The 19,676-nt window shown below is 50.4% G+C and overlaps 3 protein-coding genes across 7 annotated transcripts; 2 read left to right on the forward strand and 1 right to left on the reverse strand.

The window, feature by feature from the left end:
* Positions 1 to 40: 40 nt before the first annotated feature.
* Positions 41 to 6,441, reverse strand: APBB3 (amyloid beta precursor protein binding family B member 3). Of its 5 annotated transcripts, none has more exons than XM_061423674.1 (12): positions 6,042 to 6,439; positions 5,607 to 5,770; positions 5,451 to 5,527; positions 4,613 to 4,673; positions 4,255 to 4,401; positions 4,005 to 4,132; positions 3,473 to 3,587; positions 3,249 to 3,333; positions 2,922 to 3,005; positions 2,546 to 2,709; positions 2,216 to 2,407; positions 41 to 586 (listed from the first exon to the last, which is right to left on the reverse strand). In XM_061423674.1, the coding sequence occupies exons 1-12, from the start codon at positions 6,088 to 6,090 to the stop codon at positions 350 to 352; spliced, it is 1,503 nt and encodes a 500-aa protein (XP_061279658.1). In that variant the 5' UTR covers positions 6,091 to 6,439; the 3' UTR covers positions 41 to 349. The 5 variants fall into 5 exon arrangements, with proteins under 5 accessions (XP_061279658.1, XP_061279662.1, XP_061279660.1 ...); XM_061423678.1 differs by having other exon boundaries at positions 2,546 to 2,661; positions 3,473 to 3,612; positions 4,003 to 4,132; positions 6,042 to 6,436; XM_061423676.1 differs by having other exon boundaries at positions 2,546 to 2,661; positions 6,042 to 6,435.
* A 168-nt stretch (positions 6,442 to 6,609) lies between these two features.
* LOC133251346 (SLC35A4 upstream open reading frame protein) lies at positions 6,610 to 11,614 on the forward strand. The gene is made up of 3 exons (XM_061423683.1): positions 6,610 to 6,712; positions 8,422 to 8,520; positions 9,130 to 11,614. Exons 1-3 carry the CDS (start codon positions 6,698 to 6,700, stop codon positions 9,325 to 9,327), a joined length of 312 nt encoding a protein of 103 aa, XP_061279667.1. The 5' UTR covers positions 6,610 to 6,697; the 3' UTR covers positions 9,328 to 11,614.
* Positions 9,742 to 10,716, forward strand: SLC35A4 (solute carrier family 35 member A4). Its single transcript, XM_061424852.1, has one exon. The coding sequence runs from the start codon at positions 9,742 to 9,744 to the stop codon at positions 10,714 to 10,716; it is 975 nt and encodes a 324-aa protein (XP_061280836.1).
* Positions 11,615 to 19,676: the final 8,062 nt, after the last annotated feature.

Below are 19,676 nucleotides of genomic sequence, written 5' to 3' on the forward strand. Positions count from 1 at the left end.
ACTCCCAACCCTGTCCCAGGCCCAATATACTTACATCCAGTGAGGTCACCGAGGGATTTTTATTTGTACTGATTTTGCTATAAAGTGTTGCTGAGGTAGAGCCAACTGTCCAGGGTTGGACAGGGGCAAGGAACACAGGGACCCAGGGAAAGGAGAGCCTGCAGCCTAGGTTGTGGTACAGGGCCTCTCAGTCACCCATACAATGAATTGGGCAATAGAGGGTGGGCAAGTGTCAATGGGGCACGCAGAGAAAGCTCCAAAAGGTGAGAGCTACAGGCCCCTGGGGAAAGAAGGGGTACAGAATTGGGCGTGGACCCAGAGCCTCCTTCCCCAGTCCTCCCCAATTAACTTAGGGCATGTGGAGCAGAGAGGGTTTCAGCCGGAAGGCATCAAGAAAAGAGAAGACACCCCGCTTTCGAGGGGCTGCTCCTGCACCCCCAACCCCTCCTTTGAGCATGGGAAGTGGCAAGGGACCTCCTGGGGAGTCCACAGAGCTGGTCCGCTTGAGCCGCAGGCGTGCACGGGCCTGGGCACCCCAGGCCTTGCCTCGAGCTGCAGAGGCCACAAGACACTTCTGGTACTGAACCTAGGGAGAAGAGGAATGTGAGGATCCAGCTCCTTCTGGCCCCTGGACTCCCTGAAAGCTTCCACAGGACAAGGCCTCAGGAGGAAAGAAGCGGGTAACCTGCCATGTCTGGAGCCCCTACAACATTTACAGGTAGCTCATTAACAAAAAGTCTAAAACCTGGCATTTACTGAGCATTTAAGGAAAGCCTGACACTGTGTTAAGTTCTTTGCATACTCTACTTGATCCAGTTATTTATCAGGTGTTATAATCACCATTTTGCAAATAAGAAAGTGAGATTCAATGAGAATACATGATTCACCCAAGGAAACAGAGTCAGAAATTGATAGAATTCAAAACTAGTTCTGATTGTAGGGCCTGTGTTCTTAACCATACCTCCCACTATGCTGGCTTTCTCTCTCTCTCCTTACAGTGGACTGGCCCCTGGCAAAGTGGAATCCCTCGTCAAGGGGACATTCTACAACCCAGTCCCAGTGCAAAACTGCCCTGTTCTTCTCTCTCCTGAATTCAACAGGGTTTACAAGGTCTTCTTACTCCTCTGGTGTCTTCCAAATCTTAAACCTGTACTGTAGTTTAAGTCATCTTCCAAATCCACAAACTTGACTTAACTGTCTTGCTCAAAACCTTTCAATGACTCATCGTGCCTCAGGATGAAACAACCTCATCACCCGACCCTGTAAGTTCTTCTGTGACCTGGATTCTGCCATTCTTTTTTTTTTTTTTTTGTGGAATAAAGTTTTATTAAAGTATAAAGGAGACAGAGAAAGCTTCTGACATAGGCATCAGAAGGGGGCAGAAAGAGTACCCCTGGATTCTGCCATTCTTTCTGCCCCTGTCTCTCATTCCATCCATCCTTCCTCCACCCACCAACCCTACCCCCACTGGTGTATTCCAGGTAAATTACATTCTTTCAGACACTGACATCCCTCTCACTTTGACCACTGTGGTTCCCTGTACTTGACAGCACATCTTTGAAACCACTCCCCTTCACTTGGATAACTTTCCTCTTTGGACTTTCAACTCTCAGTTTTCTATCACCTGTTTCAGAGAGCTTCCTTGAACCTCTGAAGGGGCCAAAGCATCCATCATCCTGTGATGTGCAACTTCCTTCTCATCTATCTCTGCTCTAACCTAACTGTTCTGTGAGGGAAAAGACCATGCTTTCCACACCACTGAATTCCCAGGGTCAAGTATGGTTGAGTTCTGGCAACTACTTATATTTCAGTGAGTAAGTGAATTGAACTGAGTGCAAATATCCCACATTCATATGCCCAGATACCAGAAAACAACCTAAATGAGAGAAAACAGGAAAGAGAATGTTCACCCTATAAGGCACAGCCCTTACACAATTTTGCTGAAATGTACGCATATGGACCCAAGTGTCAGAGCTTCTGACATTTAAAGAAAAACAGGAATAGCTATTATTATGTGAAATATCCTGGCCTTTAAATATTGACAATTAAAACCTACTAAAAACAGCGTGAAGGTTAAATAAAATACTCCCGAACCACAGTCAGCCCTGGCGTGCTGGTCTGTGATCTCTGGAGAGGCTGCTAATCCTGAACCCCAGTGAACAGAATAGAGCAGCTGCAGGGCAATCCCACCCACCCATTCCCACCCCTGACTCACCATGCAAGCCGCCTGCACAGCTTCAGAGAGTCCCCCTGCATGGGGCTGGCACCAGAAGGCTGCACACTGGAAGCTCTGATGGCCCAGGTCAGCAATGAGACCAAAGGTGTGTGGGTCACGACCAACACCAATAAAGGTCACGAGGCGCACAGGACACTGCCACAGTGGTTCCTCCTCTGCACCAGCCTCTGCCTGACCAAATCAGGCCTAATCACTGAAGGGTCAGATACTAGCTGGACCCCTTGAGCACTTCCAATAGCAAGCAATAACCACTTAGCATCCCCGCCCACCCCTCCACAGCTCCCAACTTCACCCTTTTCTGGCTTGTACCTGAATGGGATGTGCAGTCATAACAGAGTCAGACACACTGAGCATGGCAGGGACCCAGGTGTCCCGGTCCCCACGGGTGGTGAGCGTACCAATGGCCTCGTTCAGCACATCCATGCCTAGGGGGGACATGCCCACCTCAGTGTCTCCCAGGCGTAAAGAAGGATCTGCAAAGGAGTGTCTAAGCCCCTCTCACTGACTTAGGATTCAGAGAGATGGGAACAGAATAGCTGGGATCAGGCTTCAAATCCTAAGTGGAGAAGGGGTTCCAGGCTACAGAAGGCCATGGGAGCACTCTGAGAAATGGTGGTAGATCCTTCCTTTTCCACCTTCCACTTCCTTTACACAGCCCAAGCCCTCCAGCCCACTCAGTTCTCACCCATGGCTTTGGTGACTGGCAGGCTCCCCATGTACAGTGCCTCGTACTTCTGAGCAGCCTGGCTCACAGCATCCAGTAGCTCCACTGAAATACATACACCAAGTTGGTCTGGGTACTCTCTCAATGACCCCTTTCTCCACCCTTCTAAGGGAACTGGAGCAAATAGGAAAAAGGCCATGGATGTTCCTCCAATTTAGGGTTTGGGATCCCTGGGAAAGGATACCTCAGAAGTCCTCTATCTGCAGAGAAGTACTAAATATCTCCCTCCCCATCTTTCACCAAAGTAGTCTGTTTTTGCATTGCAGCCCTGCCCCCCGCCCCCCATACCTTGTCGAGGCAGGTCTTCAGGGGTAATGGGGTCTAGTGAGCAGCAAGGGGAATCACCACTGACCTCCACTCGCTCCGACAAGATCTGAAACACAGTGTAGACAGCATGCGGTGAAGGGAGGGGGAAGTGAGGTAAGGGAGCCAATACCACCCTAACCCAACAACCTTAGCAGCTTCAGACCCAGCTCCATACCCACACTCCCTACCTGACTCCTGGCCCTTACCTGGGCACAAAGCCCATGTAGGGCACTGGCAATGGCCTTAGCAGGGACGTCACAGCGAAATACATGGCACTTGAGCATACAGCTGTCTTTGTCACCCGCCACAAAAGCGAAGTCCCTGGCAGGGTCAGAGATGGGGGTAGGGCAGGACTAGAGATGGGGCTGGGGTAGGGGTGGGGGCCCTGCAGTGTCTGCAGGAGGCTGGAAGTCAGAGTTAACGCAGGGATGGAACAGGGAGATCAGGGCTGGAGCTCAAGGCACTTGGCTGTCACTCACCTGTCACTGTTCCAGAAGCATGTGGGAGCACAGGAGAGAATCAGCCCAGCCTCTCAGACTCTCCCCTGTCTGTCCCTGCTGGGCTGGAGCCCACCCTCCCCAACCAGGGCTGGATCAGGCAGGGGAGGCAGAGCTTGGGTCCATGTCAGAGGACCTGTGTCCGGGGGTTCAATACAGGGAATGAGCATCAGTGGGGATCACAGCCTGCAAGGGGGAAGGAGAAGCAACTCTCACTTGTAAGGATGCAGGGGGTCCTCACCGGCCCTTGGAGCTGCCCACACCCCATACACGGATGTGCACCAGAGGCTGGCAGTGGATCAGACTGTGGTCCAGGGGATTCACCAGGCTCATGGCATCCTTTTTCAGGATCATCAGCATGTTCTGGCCCTGCCAAGGAGAGGTCAGGCCGGAGCTCAGATGAAGGTGGCTGCCATGGGGAATAGGCAATTCAGGGACAGCCACCTCTGCTGGATGCTAGGTTGAATACCTCGAAGGGTCAACCAGCTCACCTCACCCCAGGCACCATCTGGGGGCTGACTGCGGCTTCGGGTCTGGGCCAGCTGCTGGATGCAGTTATTGACAGCGATACTGCTCTTCCCCGGTACCAGGTCCTCTTCAGGTACTTCCACCCAGCCCAGAGAGCGGACTGCAAAGCACTGACGGGTTGAAGGAAAGGACAGAAGGCCCCTGAGTAAGGGAAGGAGGATCAAGTAGGGTGGGCAGGGTGTCACAGGCTCCACATATATAAACCCTCTGGAGACCTCCCTCTACCCTTTATCACCTCTGCTCAGCCCAGTGTCACCCCTGACCTTTCCCTGGGGGACCCTCCCCAAAGTCCTGGGCTGGCCCTCAGGCTTAAGTCACTACCTTAGCCCCTGGCTCCATTCTCTGGATGTAGGATTCTTCACCATACCAGGACAGAGAGTTACTGGAATAGAGCAGAGCTCATAAAAGGATCACAATTCCTACAGAAGGCACAATGGTGAGAACCAGACTACTTGATGGGCACAAGATGTGGGATAAGAAGCAGAATATAGAGTCCCAAATGTAAACTCAGAGGGAGACAGGGTCCAGGACATATTAAATAAGTGTAATATAGAGCATGGCTTAAAAATTGAGGAAAAATTCAACACACGGGACATAGAATATAACTTACAAACATGCAGCAGGGTCCAAAATGTGGACCAGTGCCCCAAATCAGGACAAGAAGACCCTTGAACACAGGATAGGAACCTCCATGGACAGAAGGTAGGGTAGTCAGCAAGATGTAGAACATGACAGGTCAGGACCCAGAATACATAAAACAACCATACAGCAAAAAACAGAGCTTGGATCAAGAAACGAAACACTGGGAGAATCAAGAATATGGGACAGAACCAAGAACATAGTGTGTATGTGTGTGTGCTCAGTGGCTCAGTAGTTTCTGACTCTGCAACCCCATGGACTGTGGCCCACCAGGCTCCTCTATCCATGGGACTTCCCAGGCAAGAATACTGGAGCAGGTTGCTATTTCCTCCTTCAGGGGATTTTCCTGAACCAGGGATCAAACCCACGGCTCTTGCATCTCCTGCATTGGCAAGTGGATTCTTTACCACTGTGCCACCCCAGAACTTGGGCTGGAAAGCAGACTGTAACAGGTCCAGCTGCATCTTTGAGTGCTATGGAACCCCAGGCTTTTCATTTCTGCCTGGCCTCTCCCCCTTACCTCTGGTCCAGTGAGCTCTCCAGGCTGGAGAAGGATCTCCCCTTGGGAGGCCGAAGTCCCCAAATTCCCTCTGTCTTCTGTAGAGAGAGGGATAGGTCAGTGTGGCAAGCTTAGGTCCACACATGAGCTCAAGCCCTCTCCTCGCACTCCACCTACCTTGCCTGGGTCCTCTGCATCTCCTGACTCCCAGGTTGGGCGCTGCCACTGAGTGCTACCGCTGGGTACATGCCAATAATAAGTACCTGCAGCATCGCGGATCTTCCTCCAGCCAGGGGGCAGGCCTGGCTCCCCCTCCAGACTCTGGTCCCCCCACAAGTCGTCTACAGGAACGTAGGATTGGAGAGGGAGGGCTTATTTGTGGACTCAGAATAACACTGTCATAACCCTTCCTCGAACCCATATTTGCGCTTCCAACCTTGGATACTGCATTGCAAAGATCTGGGTTCATTTGTCCCCTGGTCCTCATCCCAAGACATAACGTACGCAAGTAACTTAAAGGCAGGCTCCCTGTCTTTGAGCCAAAGGTAGCCTTTCGCGCTCCCTCGTTTTCCCTCAGCTCCCGACCCTCCCATCTGGACCCTCTGTGCACACCATCGCAGTTGACCAGAATGATGGCCAGCATGTAATCCTTGCCCAGCATAGCCCTGGTCGCGTTCCCGCCGGCCTTCGCCGGCCCTCACTCAGCCCAGCACGCCTCCGGAGCTGCTGTGCCTACAAGTCCAGCCTCTCTGCGCTGGAATCCGCCAGGCCAACGGGCGCCGCACAAACACAGGGAGGAGCAGAGGCCGGGTCCTAGGGGCGGGAAAGGACCCGCCAAGGTAGCGCCTGGAGTCTAGAGGTGGCGCGTGTAAACAAGACGTCCAGATCTCCCAGTGGCTGCGCGTTCGCGTCCGAAAGTCTAGGGGAGGCTCAAGGACCGCGGCGCACAAGGTGACGTCACCGCTCAACAGTGAGCTCATCAAGCGGCGGAAGATCCTCCAGGAGAATGGACGCAGAACGTACACGCGAACAAGTGAGATCATCGCGTTCAGATCGTCTGCGCACGCGCACACGAAGCCTGGCGCGGCTGGGGTGCAGCTCAATGAGAGAGGTCACGTGGGAGTATCTGCGAAAAGAGGACCGTCAGGAAAGCGCCTCCACCTTTTCCTGAAATGCCCCGGAAGTACCTGTGCCCTCAGTAAAGATGGCGGCAGCGTTTGCCAGGAGGGAGGCGGTGCTGCGCCTGCGCAACAAGTTCTGCAGGGAAGATGGCGGATGACAAGGTGAGTGGACATCAGGATTGTCTGCAGTCGGGGGTGGGCTTCCCGCCTTTTTAGTCCTGGGGAGAGGCGACAATTGGAAAGGCTCCTGGATGAGGGTGCCCCTTGTTTCTTCTGGGGGCAAACTTTTACTCCTGTGAAAGTTGCTCAGTCGTGTCCGACTCTTTGCGACCGCATGGACTGTACAGTCCATGGAATTCTCCAGGCCAGAATACTGGAGTGGGTAGCCGTTCTAGGTATCCCGTTCTCCAGGGGATCTTCCCAATCCAGGGATCGAACCTAGGTCTCCCGCATTGCAAGAGGATTCTTTACCAGCTGAGCCACAAGGGAAGCCCACAAGGGAAGTTACTCCTGTCAACTGCCTCAGTAAAGGGAAGTGGGGTGACAGCATTACGCGAGGCAAGCAGAGCCAGGGATTCTCCCAAGTGTCCCCCCACCTTCCACTCTTGGACCATAGCGATTCTTAAGTTATTTGCAGACACTCCTAACTCTACTCCATTCCTTAACCCCCGAAATTTTCCTTCTAGAGATGGGAAGTTTCTAAACCACAGAGACACATCCGTTTTCTATCACATTCCTTGGGCACTTACTAATTTCATACTTACATACGACCAGAATCACTGAATTCATTTACTCATACTCCTGCAGACATCCACCTTCCCTATCTCCTCACCAAACTCCAGCTCATACATCCACACATTTCGTTTGGGGGGGCTTTAGGGAGGAAGGAGGAGAAGCCTAGGTAGAAATCAGGTTTACCCCCAAATTGTCCAAGGAACTGCCTCAGGCCATTACTCACCATTAGTCTGGAAGTTCAGCACCGCTCATACATTTACTAAGTATCTGCAGTTCCTGTGTTAGGCCTCCAAACACACTGGATGAGACAGACTTTCAGGTAGCTTATACTCACTAATGGGCTTCCCAGGAGGCTCAGTGGTAAAGATTCCAGTGCAGGAGACGCCAGAGATTTGGGTTCAATCCTTGGATGGAGAAAATCCCTGGAGGAGGAAATGGCAACCCACTGCAGTATTCTTGCCTGGAAAATCCTGTGGACAGAGGAGCGTGGAGGGCTACAGTTCATAGGGTCTAAAGAGTCAGACACGACTGAGAGACTAAGAATGCACACTTAACTCACTGACTGGTGCTTTCCTGATAAACCTAACTAAAGGTCCCCTAGCTGTCCCTTCAGAGAAGGCAATGGCACCCCACTCCAGTACTTTTGCCTGGAAAATCCCATGGGCGGAGGAGCCTGGTAGGCTGCAGTCCATGGGGTCGCTAAGAGTCAGACACAACTGAGCGACTTCCTTTCACTTTTCACTTTCATGCATTGGAGAAGGAAATGGCAACCCACTCCAGTGTTCTTGCCTGGAGAATGCCAGGGACGGGGGAGCCTGGTGGCTGCCGTCTGTGGGATCACACAGAGTCGGACATGACTAAAGTGACTTAGCAGCAGCAGCAGCAGCAGCAGCTGTCCCTTCTCCTCCCCTATACACTGCTTGCTGTATAAAGTTCCTGTAAGAGTGTTTGTAAGTTACCAATGCAGATCCCATCTGTCATCCCTTCCTCATGTGAATTCTTTATTTTTCAATGCCTTTCTTCTTTTACTACTATCACATCAGGAAAGTTTTATAGGAAGAGGTTTCTCAGGCTCAGACTTGAGCAGGGTAGAGGGCTGTGTCAGCCTTCTGGAGCCAGCCTCTTCTTTGTCCTAGGATTCTCTTCCCAAGCTTAAGGACCTGGCTTTTCTCAAGAACCAGCTGGAACGCCTGCAACAGCGTGTGGAAGATGAAGTCAACAGTGGTGTAGGCCAGGTAAAGAAAGGTGTGCCTGCTGCCTACCACCACCACCCCACCCCCCTTAGGCTTTATTATCCAATATGCTTTTGAATGGGTGGTAGAGATTTATTCAGCAAGTTGTTGTTTATTGAGTTCCTGTTCTCTGTGACCCCAAAGAATGTTTCCCTATAAATGGTAGTTGAACTAGAATCTTAAATAGGGGTTAACAGGGTAAAGAGGGGAGGAGGGAACATTCCAGGCAGGTGGAACAGCACAGGCAAAACCCTTGTAGTGGGAGGTAGCATGATGAACATGAGAGGTGAAAGCAGTTTGGTCTGGCTGCAGTAGGGGCAGCATTCTAGGAAATAAGACTGGAGAAGCACGCAGGGCTCAGATTCATCAGGGACATCTCTCTCAGTGGGCTTCTCTGGTTAGAGTTTTCAGACCTCAGGGTTCTGACATTGTGTGGTCATGACTCCTAGGTTCTTTTTCTGCCCCAGAATCTTGAAAAACTTCGGGGAGCATACTACAGTTTTCCAGAGTAAGGAGGAGTAGCTAGTGGGATGTGCTAAGCTCGGCTTGAGTAGCTTCTAGGTAGAGAAGGGGAAAGCCAGGCTGACTTTTCTCCTACATTTTCCTCTACAGGATGCCTCATTCTTGTCCTCTCCATTCCTCAAGGGCTTCCTGGCTGGCTATGTGGTGGCCAAACTGAGGGCATCAGCAGTATTGGGCTTTGCCGTGGGCACCTGCACTGGCATATATGTAGCTCAGGCATATGCTGTGCCCAATGTGGAGAAGACATTGAGGGACTATCTTCGATCACTGCGCAAAGGGCCCGACTAGCTCTGGATTCCATGAGGGAGGCAGGATGAGCAGCTGGGGGCAGCAGGTGGAGGCCTTCAGCCACAGATGCCATATCTGGCCACCCTGGCTTTCACCCATTTGCTGTCTCCAGCTTTCCCACCACCTTCAGCCTTGCTTCCTTTCCTGCAGAGACTGGACAGTGGCTCATCAGCCAACACCCTGAACCCCTTGCCTCCATAACCCCATGGAACTGGCCCCAAGACTATCCACCCTTCCTCTTCTAGCCCTTACTGTGGAGTCTGCAGCTAACTCTGACTCTCAGTATTCTCTCTCAAGGCTCCTCCCTCCTGGGAGCCAGCTCCATAACTTGATTTTCCCTGAACGTGTCACAACCCCCAGCCCACCTCACCCCGCCTTGCTAGCTACACAGGCCACCCAGGGTCTAGTTTGAGCATGAGTGTAGAGGACGGGGGTGTGCCAGGCCTGGGCCATCCCAGGAAGGCCCGCTGGACCCTGATGCTGCTCCTGTCCACTGCTATGTACGGTGCCCATGCCCCATTGCTGGCACTGTGCCACGTGGACGGCCGTATGCCCTTCCGACCCTCCTCGGCTGTACTGCTGACTGAACTGACCAAGCTGTTGCTCTGCGCCCTCTCCCTCTTGGTGGGCTGGCAAGCATGGCCCCAGGGGACCCCACCCTGGCGCCAGGCCGCCCCGTTTGCACTGTCAGCCCTGCTATACGGCGCCAACAACAACCTGGTGATCTACCTGCAACGTTACATGGACCCCAGCACCTACCAGGTGCTGAGCAATCTCAAGATTGGAAGCACAGCCCTGTTCTACTGCCTCTGCCTCCGACACCGCCTTTCTGCACGCCAGGGCTTAGCGCTGCTGCTGCTGATGGCCGCCGGAGCCTGCTATGCAGCCGGGGGCCTCCAGGACCCAGGGACCACCCTTCCCGGGCCCCCCTCAGCAGCTGCTACGAGCCCCATGCCCCTGCACATCACTCCACTGGGACTGCTGCTTCTCATCCTGTATTGCCTCATCTCCGGCTTGTCCTCTGTGTACACAGAGCTGCTCATGAAGCGGCAGCGGCTGCCGCTGGCCCTTCAAAACCTCTTCCTCTACTCTTTTGGTGTGCTCCTGAACCTAGGTCTGCATGCAGGTGGTGGCCCCGGCCCGGGCCTCCTGGAGGGTTTCTCGGGATGGATGGCACTCGTGGTGCTGAGCCAGGCACTGAATGGACTGCTCATGTCGGCCGTCATGAAACACGGCAGCAGCATCACACGCCTCTTTGTCGTGTCCTGCTCTCTAGTGGTCAACGCCGTGCTGTCAGCCGCCCTGCTGCGGCTTCAGCTCACCGCTGCCTTCTTCCTGGCCACACTGCTCATTGGCCTGGCAGTACGCCTGTACTACGGCAGTCGCTAGCCCCTCACCACCTCCATCCTGACTCCTGACCTGTAGGTTGGGCACCACCATCAGAGCCACCTCCCAGTGCTGACCCCTCCCCTCAGCAGCCCTGTAACAAGTGCCTTGTAAGAAAAGCGGGGGAAGTGGGAGCAGCCACGTTAGTCTCTGGAGGTAGGTTATCCCTGGGAGACTTGAAGGCTGGGTTTGATTAAGAAAACTCTTCCACCCCCCACAACTACTTCCGGACTAAGGAATTAGGGGAGCATCCGTTCAGAGGCCTGAGAAGTTATCCTATGCTGATGGAGGAGGCATGCTGCTTCATCCTGCGTGAATGCAGTTGGCTTTCCTTGCCTGCTGTGATCACCCCAGCAGACCCATAGCCCCCCAGGCCTGGTGCTGGCTGCTCCAGCCCAACCATGGTACATGGCTCCCCCATAACATAGCTCATCTCCCAGTGTCATTGTAGGAAAGCCCAGTTGCCGAAGGTTATGTGTATGTCCATCACCCAGGCCTCTGCCATGCTTCCGTGGCTCCAGCAGCATCTGGAGGTAACACCCCCTGCTCTCTCCACACCTAGCCTTTGTTCTGGAATCCTCAGAGAGGACTGGGGCTTGACTCATCTCAGGGAATGTTGCTCCTGGACCCTGGCTTGAGTCTACACTCCTGATCTCTCTGCTCACCCTAAGGGCTCTCTCAAGGCCCACTGTCCCCTCTGGAGCTCCTCGGAGGTATTATTCTTCCCTCTCTGGGTCCTGCCCTTTGCTCGCAGCGACCCAGCTCCCATCTGCCTGGGGAAACTCTACATGGAGTGGCCTGGGACCAAGCACAGGGAAACTTGCTTAACTCAATCAGTGTCTAAATGCAATAAGGTCTTAATAAAGTGCTCTGGGATGTAGGTGATTCCTACAGTTGGTCATGATTGTCCTGTGTCTTCTGTGTTGCATAGCTCCTCTCAAACATAATTCATTCCTTTGGTTCCCTAAGTGTCTTAATCCTGGGGTGACTTACAGATTAAGAGAAAAGGCTGCTTTCTCTCAGCTCTTGCCAACATGGTAATTTCCTTTGAGAGCTCTGTGAAGCCGAATTTTCTCTGGCACAGAGCTTTGGAAATTTCTCTGAAGTACAAAACTTGTTTAGTTGCTAAGTCATGTCCAATTCTTTTGCGAGCCCACAGATTATAGACTGTAGGCTAGAGAACTCTTAGGACTCAAGGTAGTTTTGGTTCTCATTCTCTGAATCCCTCACTGGTATTCCTGCCTGTCGTCTCTTCTCATGACCAGAGGGATGTCAGGCCCCACTCCTGTGGTGAAATACCTGGTAAGCTTGTAGAGGGGATAATATCCCAGTCCTGCTGAAGCAGAATCTTAGGGATTGGGGTTTGGGAATCTTTTTTTATTTCTTTTTTTTCTCTTCAGTAAGTTCCCTAGGTGATTCTGATGGACACTACTTTTGAACCACTACTGCCTGCAGTGTAGAACTATAGCCAACCAGGCTTGAGTGTTAATTCTGGCTCCAGCACTTATTAGCAGACTGTCCTTGAACAGTCACTTAACCTCTCCTAGCTTTAATAGGCTTATCTCTGAAATGCAGCTTGAATGATACCTACTACAATATAGGGTAGTGTGTGTATGTGTGCATGTGCGCACTCAGTTGTGTCTGACTGTTTGTGACCCCATGGACTGTAACCCTCCTGGCTCCTTTGTCTGTGTCATTTCCTATTCCAGGGGATCTTCCTGACCCCCAGGGATGGAGCCCATGTCTCCTGCATCTCCATATAGAGTAGTGGAAATCTCTAAATCAAATGGATATTAGGTGTTTAGCAAGGGACTGGCACATTGCATCCTGGTTAGTGATGTGATTATTTATCTAGTAGAGGTAAGCTTGGCTGTTGTGTCCCAACTGCCTCTCCCTTCTAGGACCTTTACAAATGAGGAGAGAAGAAAGTGCCCCTGTTGGATTCCTGATCACCAGATTTCTCCTCAGGGCAGGTATCCAGTACGAGCTCTGCCAGCCTGGTCTGCTGAAGTTGCTTATTCTGGGCTTGGAGCTCCTGGTTCTGTGTGGCCAAGCTGATGGAGTCCTGCAAGATGCCGGCCAGCAGGCTGCGGTAGTGATGCTCTGTGGTCATGGCCTGCTCCTCGCACAGCCCCCGCCAGGCTCGAAATACCTGTGCCCACATTCCAAGATTCCCATCAGTCAGGTAGCCTTAGGACCAGCTCAAGGCCTGCCCCCTGTCTCTCCCAACTGACCTGCAGCACATGGCATGTCTGAGCCCGGGCAGCCTGCACGTGTAGGTCATAGAGGGCTGTCAGGTCCTGCTCTGCGGCATCCCGTTCTGCCTGAAGGGCCTCCAGCTGACATCTCAGCACTGTCTGCTCCCGGTGCCATCTCTGCCTCTCCTTGGAGTCCTTCAGTGATAACACATGCTCTCTGTGGAGTGCAGCCTGTGTGCCAGGCTCGGCTCTACGTACTTTATATTATGATTTAATTGAGGTAATGATAACCTTTGAGGTAGTTGCCATTTTATAGATTTGGAAACAGTGGATCAGAGAAGTGACCTAACTTGCTCAAATTCACATGACTAGTGAGGGACAGGACTGAGATGACATGCCTTTCAACAGTTCACCATCATCCTCGGTGTAAAGCCCAAATCCAGAGTGTTGACACCAGGTGGTCTCTTTAGCTTTGCCTCTGACGGCACACCTGCCAGGCTCCAGCCAGATGGAAAATACACAACATCCAGAACCTACTTTGCCATTGCTTCCCTTTGGACTTTTGCTCCTACGGAATTCTCTTCTCAAAACATGTCTCCCACCTCCCCTGACCCCACCTCTGTGCACACATGTATTGTTTCTTGTTTAAACAAGTTACCTTTACCGGATGCCTCTATGTGATGAGCACAAACTGCCCTGTGGATCTGAATCTAGTGCATTTCTCTGGCTGATTTGTTTGTCGTTTAAGCCTCAGCTTAGATGCCATCTCTGCTCCATTCCAGCCTGGTCCAGGTACACCTCTTTGTTCCAGTGAGTCACTAGCTCCCTCTTTCACAGCACTTAGCACTGAGAATTGCCTCATTTGTCCCCACAAAACTGTGAGGGCCATGAGAGAGGGTGTCGCCCAGTCTTTGAGGCTAGATCCCAGCCCCCAGCCCCCTGCTTGGCCAGGGCCCTGGCCTACTAGGCCCTACTGGGCCCTACTGGGCCCTCCTCACCTCTTCAGCCACTAGGCCTTTGACCTGGTCACCTGCCACCACCTCTTCCTCCTGTTGCATATGCTTCAGCTCCTCTTGGATCCACACTTGGTGCTGTTCTCGCAGTCTGTGCCTCTGGGCCTGAGCCAGGAAGAAGTGTAGGGCCACATCTGGGGCCTGCTGGGCCTATGTGACATCGATCTAGGTTCAGCCAGAAGCCCATGTGTGCACACAGTCTTGGGATAAAGGGCCCAACCTTTCCAGCAGAGCCCCATTACCAGGGCAGCCCCTAGAATGGCATCAGGAGGCTAGCTGGCCTGGAAGAACCTGTGCCCTGGACAGAGACTCAGGCCGTGAGGGAGGAGGAGAGATACCAATTTCTGCCAAGAGGTGCCATGGAGGCCCTAGTAGGGAAACAGCCCCTTCCTATGCCCATCCTTAGAAATCCAATAGCTCTACAGGCCCTTTATTTGCCAGAAGCTCTGCTTTTTTCCCTGATGTTAGGGCAAAGTAAGCAGGAGACATGTTATTGGCACTCTGTGACTCTTTACTTCCAGTTATTCTGGGGTACATGAGGTGTTATTACCTGTTCCTCAGAGTCCCTGAGTGGATGCATTTGGTGGAGATCAGGTCCTATAGATGCTGTTCTTCCTGCCACTGGAAGAGAATGCAGTTAAGTAACCAAAGATGGAGAAGACCTCCAGCTCCACCCCAAGCACCAGCTTCACCTTGAGGCTCCTTCTGGAGACCTGGGCTGGGGCTTGCTGTTGAATGTGTCACCTGCTGAGAATATATTATGAGTGAGAAGTCTGTACCTTTCCTCCCAGGATCAGGGTCCCAGCCCCACCCCACCCCCTTTTCTTAGCTATATGACCTCAAGCAGGTGGCTAGTCTTTTGAGCCTCCGTTTTCTTATCCATGAAGTGGAGCTGATAAAAGTTGTAGAGAGCCTTAAATGAGAAAAGGCACCCAAAGCACTAAGCAGTGGCCAGCCCTGTTCAATAACTTGGAGTTTATAGGCCTAATCCCCAAGGCCCAGGGCTGTAAAAAATGAGTACTAAGTAATTATGAAAAGGGAAGGACCAGAAGTTGGACAGAGGCGACCTTCTAGCCACCCTGTGACAAATCATGGAAGACAGTGCCACCTTCTGCCCAAGGGAGGCCATGCATCCTAAGAGAATGAAAGCACTATTCTGGGTCTGAAGACTTGGATGTCTGCACCTCTGCTGCCTTTGATGACCCCAGAGACCCTGGATTACTCACATCACTTCTCTGAGTTTCCGTTTGCTGAAAAGTGGGAGCAGTATTGTCATCCTTGTTTAAAATAAATTGTGGCTTCCCCTTGACCTTCAAGGCAAAGTCCAAACATCTCAATATATTTACAAAGACCTGCATGACCAGGCCCCTGCTTCACTCACCAATCCTTCTCCCTGGACTTTCTTCCTCAAACTCTATCCTCCAGCAGATTGAGCTGGTTGCAGTCCCCCAAAGAGACCAAGGACTTACCTCTGAGACTTTTCCTCTTATTTTCTCTGCCTGGAATGTCCTTCATTCATCTTTGCTAGTCACTTCCTTCAGGTTTCAAGTTTCCATGAGATCACCTTCCCTCTCTTGCCAATACTAACTTGCGTGCCTGCATAGAACCCTTCGGATAAGCCCTTAAGAGCACTGATCACGGAGTAATAGTTTCTCTCCAGAGGATTGTAAACTCCATGAGGACAGGGGTTTTCCAGGGCCTGCATGATGTTATACCCAGTACATAGTGAGTGGTCAGTGTAAATGTTTGAGAATGAGAACATTAATGAATGAAGGAAGGGCTGCCTTACAGTGTGCTATAGACAGAATAAGGCAGCAGACATCTAGGGCTCCCAAGAGTTTGGATGAAAAGATGTACCTGTGGTTCTGGGAGCCCCACAGCCTCAGTTTTGACTGCTTTGAGCATCCAGCTTCCCCAGCGCTGGCTCCAGGCTTTTACCACCTACAGAGAAAGGATTCTGGGTAGGCTCTGGCCATTGCTGGCTCAGGCACCCCCAGGCCTCACCTTGCTCACATGCAGCTCCCGCAGTGCCCTGCCCAGCTGACTGAGCCCACTGTCTGTCAGGGCGTCCCCAAGGAGGCCTGATCGCAGGCTCTTCAGACCAGCTCGACGGGCCCGGGCCTCTTCTACTGCATCCCACAGGGTGGGCCTCACATGTTTCACCTTCCTCCTCCTTTCTGCAGCCCCCAACAAAGCAGACTGGAACAAGCTCAGGGGGTTGCCTAGTAAGGGGAGACACAGAATGAATCTCTCCTTCCTCTGAAATCCAAAGCACACTGTTTGTAATACTTTTAATTTTTATTAAGAGTATTGTTCATAAAAATAGCTAACACCTATCAGGCATTTACATGTGTTTGATGGTACTGTGCTAAGGCTTTCTGTGGATTGTCTCCTTTTATACACACAATGCTCCAATGAGGCAGCAACTCTGATTTACTCTGCCTCCCTCCACATTTTCCAGATGAGGCAACTGGAGCTCAGAGGTCAAACAACTTCCTGGTGAATGGCAAAGCTGAAACTCAAGCCAGGTTCTGTCTGACACTAAAGCCTGTGCCCTTAACCATGATCCCAAACTGGTCTGTACATAAACACACTTCTTTCACTCCCTGCTTTGTCCTTGAGAATGTGAACTGCCCCAGCTTATTTTCCTCATTCCACAGGGCCTGACGTAGGGTGAGGTCTGGGAATACGTTGGCCAAATGAATGTATGTCTGTTGATTTTGGAGACAGAGCACCAGACTTTTTTTTTTTTTTCCCACTCTTATTAGCAGAAAATTTCAGACATATGCAGAGTCTGGGAGGTCCATTCTCTTGTCATCCAGCTTCAACAGTTATCAACTTAAGACCATTCTTATTTGTTCTATACTCTCCACTTGACCTCTTCCATATCTCTGACATCATATTTCACAGAGTCCTGATCTTTTAAAGAGTGTGTGAAAATAGGCAAGCACCTCCCCTTCTCTGATCCTCCCTTTCCTCATTTATAAATTAAACCTGTCTTCCTTTCCACACCCGTGGATTTGATCTGCCTCATGAGGTTGTGGTAATAATCAGAGGTTTTAGTCACCATAAAAATGCTTGGTACACCATTGAAGGCCACTGAAAGGGTGAGGCTTTTACTGTTGGCCCTACCCTTCCAGGCTTTGGCAGCTGAACCCTTCTGGGACTTTTCTGAATCTTGGCCCTCCCATCCCTTTCTGGGCTTGCTAGGGTTGGGGCTGCAACTGGTTGGGTGACAGATAATGCCAGATCCTAGAGCTTCCCAAAGAAACCACACCCTACCCCAAGCCACCTTGAGGATCCAGGCGAAGAAGAAGGCCACTGTAGTTGTTTCCTTCCAGAAGCCATGAGGCAATCCAGGTCAGAGAGCCCTCCACCTCTTCACCAGCCACATTGCCAGCTAGTACCTGCAGCAGGGGACAGTCTCTGCCAGAGGGAGGGAGGGAGGGAGAAAGAAAAGAGATGCCCACTGATAGATGGGGAGAGAACTGGCCCAGATCACACTCTGATGAAAGGTTGACTATTTCCAGTCACTTTTGTGTACCACCAGACAGATTTGCGACCTTGTATAGATCTTTATTTTATTATTTTTTAGGTTACACAAATAATACATCCTCATAGTAAAAAAGGATTTAATTGTATATTTGACAAGGGACTTGTATCCAGAAGATATAAAGAACTCTTACACTTCAGTAATGAAAGTACAACTTGAGGAATTCTCTGGTGGTTCAGTGGTTAGGACTGTGTGCTTCCATTGCAGGGGGGAAATACATACATACATAAAAATGCAACCCAATTTTAAAATGGCAAAGCAAGGTGACATTAACAAAAATGGCAGAATAGGGAACTCTAGGGCTTTGTCCCTCCTCAGAACCATCTGGCAAAAAAATGGTCAGAATCAACCTTACTGAAACTCTAGGAGTTAGTCAAAGGTTTACAGCAATCAAGTGAAGTTTAACCAGGAGAAAGCAACTTAACTATGGTAAGAGGTCTTTGTGGTGTTTTTAAGTTACTCTACCCCCAACCTTCTCCCCAGTACAGCCCACATTTCTGATGGCGGTACCTGGTTCTGAAAAGAGCGGAGTAGATCTCGTTCCCAAGGAATTGTGTTTGTTTTGACTGTCCGGGTTTCACACAAAGGACTGACAAAGGAGTTTCCCTTTGTTTCCCTTGTCTTAGAATTTCCTTGGGGCAGAGGAGCTATGCCAGAGGGTGGTCCCTCCAAACTTTGAGAGATGAAAGAACAAGAAATAAATAACAGGGCAAGTAGTAGACACATGAAAAGACTGGGCAGAAAAGTTGGGTAGTGAAATTTGGGGGAAATAAGAGTTTTTGAAAAATTGCCGTGTGTACTAGGGGACCTAGAAAGTCACACACGTGTCCAAGGCAGTGTGCACGGTGAGAAAAGAGCTGAGAAGACCATAGGCTTTCACCTCTGGCTGACTTAGGGCTCAGTGCAAGCAGGATGTAAAGCTAAGGCAGAGCTGTAAATGGCCTGGCTAAGCACTGAAGGACTGACCCAACACACAGTCAGTGTGTAGAAACCTAGAGGTTTTTTTTTCTTTGTCTTTCTTCCTTTATTTCTCCTATCCTCCTCCCCACCTCCTGCTTCCTTTCATTCCTCTCTCCTCATTCCCTTTCCCCTTCCTCTCTTCCTTCTTCTTTTTCCTCCCTTTCCTATCTTCTTTTTGAGGTGGGGATGCATTCTTGGAGGTTAGGGAATTCTGTGTCATTGGCTAAGCACTGAGATAACAGAATGAAGATTTCAGTGACTGCAAGGATTACAGTCTTTGCAAAAATTGTTTGGAAAAGTAACTTAGTAAATGGATGGCTGATGCCCACAGTAAGCGACAAGTCAAACCCTGGAAAGGAGGAAGAATCCAACGTTCACAATTACCAGGTTATCATGTCTAAAATGTTAGAGCACTGAGGAAAAAGAATGGAGACTTAAGGGACCAGCACAGTAAATAATATAGTCTTCACAAAAATACTCAGATTGGTCAGTTTCCAGGAAAAAAAATTAAGCATGTAAATAAGAAAATATGGCTCACTCAAAGGAAAAAAAAAGAAAAAGAAATGAATAAAAACTGCCCCTGAGGAAGCAGACACTGGATTCAATAGACAAAGAATTTAAATCAACTGTCTTAGATATTTTCAGAAAACTAAATCAAGAAAATGATCTCAGTCATTATCAATAGGATAGAAATTATAAAAAGGAACCAAGTAGAAATTCTGGAGCTGAAAAGTACAATAACTGAAATTTAAAATTCACTAGAGGGCAGATTTGAGCAAGTAAATCTGGGTGCGGTTGTGGTGGTTTAGTTGTTAAGTCATATCTGACTCTTTGTGACCCCATGGACTGTAGCCTGCCAGACATTTCTATCCATGGGATTTCCCAGGGAATGGGTTGCCATTTCCTTCTCTAAGATAGGTCAAATAAAATTATCCAGTCTGAGGAGCAGAAAGAAAAAAAAAAAAAAAGGAAAATGAGCCTGAGAGACTTGTTGGCTGCCATCAAGTGTACACACGTGTACATAATGGGAGACCCAGAGGGAGAAGAGGAGAAAAGGGTAGAAAGAATATTTGAAGAAATAATGCTCCCAAATTACCCCCAAACTTATAAAAGACTTACTATGTACAAAGGATCTTCAATAAGATTAAAAACCAATTTCTCACTAGAAACTATAGATCCCAAAAGGCAGTGCGATAACACAGTTAAAATGTTGAAAGGAAAAAAAACCTGTCAACTAAA

The sequence above is a fragment of the Bos javanicus genome, chromosome 7 (genome assembly GCF_032452875.1).
Source record: "Bos javanicus breed banteng chromosome 7, ARS-OSU_banteng_1.0, whole genome shotgun sequence".
NCBI lineage: Eukaryota > Metazoa > Chordata > Mammalia > Artiodactyla > Bovidae > Bos > Bos javanicus.

Coding starts and splice junctions, on each gene's coding strand:
- LOC133251346 (XM_061423683.1), top strand. Junction 8,521..9,129: donor TCAACAGTGGTGTAGGCCAG/GTAAAGAAAGGT, acceptor TTTCCTCTACAG/GATGCCTCATTCTTGTCCTC.
- SLC35A4 (XM_061424852.1), top strand. CDS start 9,742: ATGAGTGTAGAGGACGGGGGTGTGCCAGGCCTGGGCCATCCCAGGAAG.
- APBB3 (XM_061423674.1), bottom strand. CDS start 6,090: ATGCTGGGCAAGGATTACATGCTGGCCATCATTCTGGTCAACTGCGAT. Junction 3,334..3,472: donor TACATGGGCTTTGTGCCCAG/GTAAGGGCCAGG, acceptor ACTGTGTTTCAG/ATCTTGTCGGAGCGAGTGGA. Junction 3,006..3,248: donor TGAAGACCTGCCTCGACAAG/GTATGGGGGGCG, acceptor TATGTATTTCAG/TGGAGCTACTGGATGCTGTG.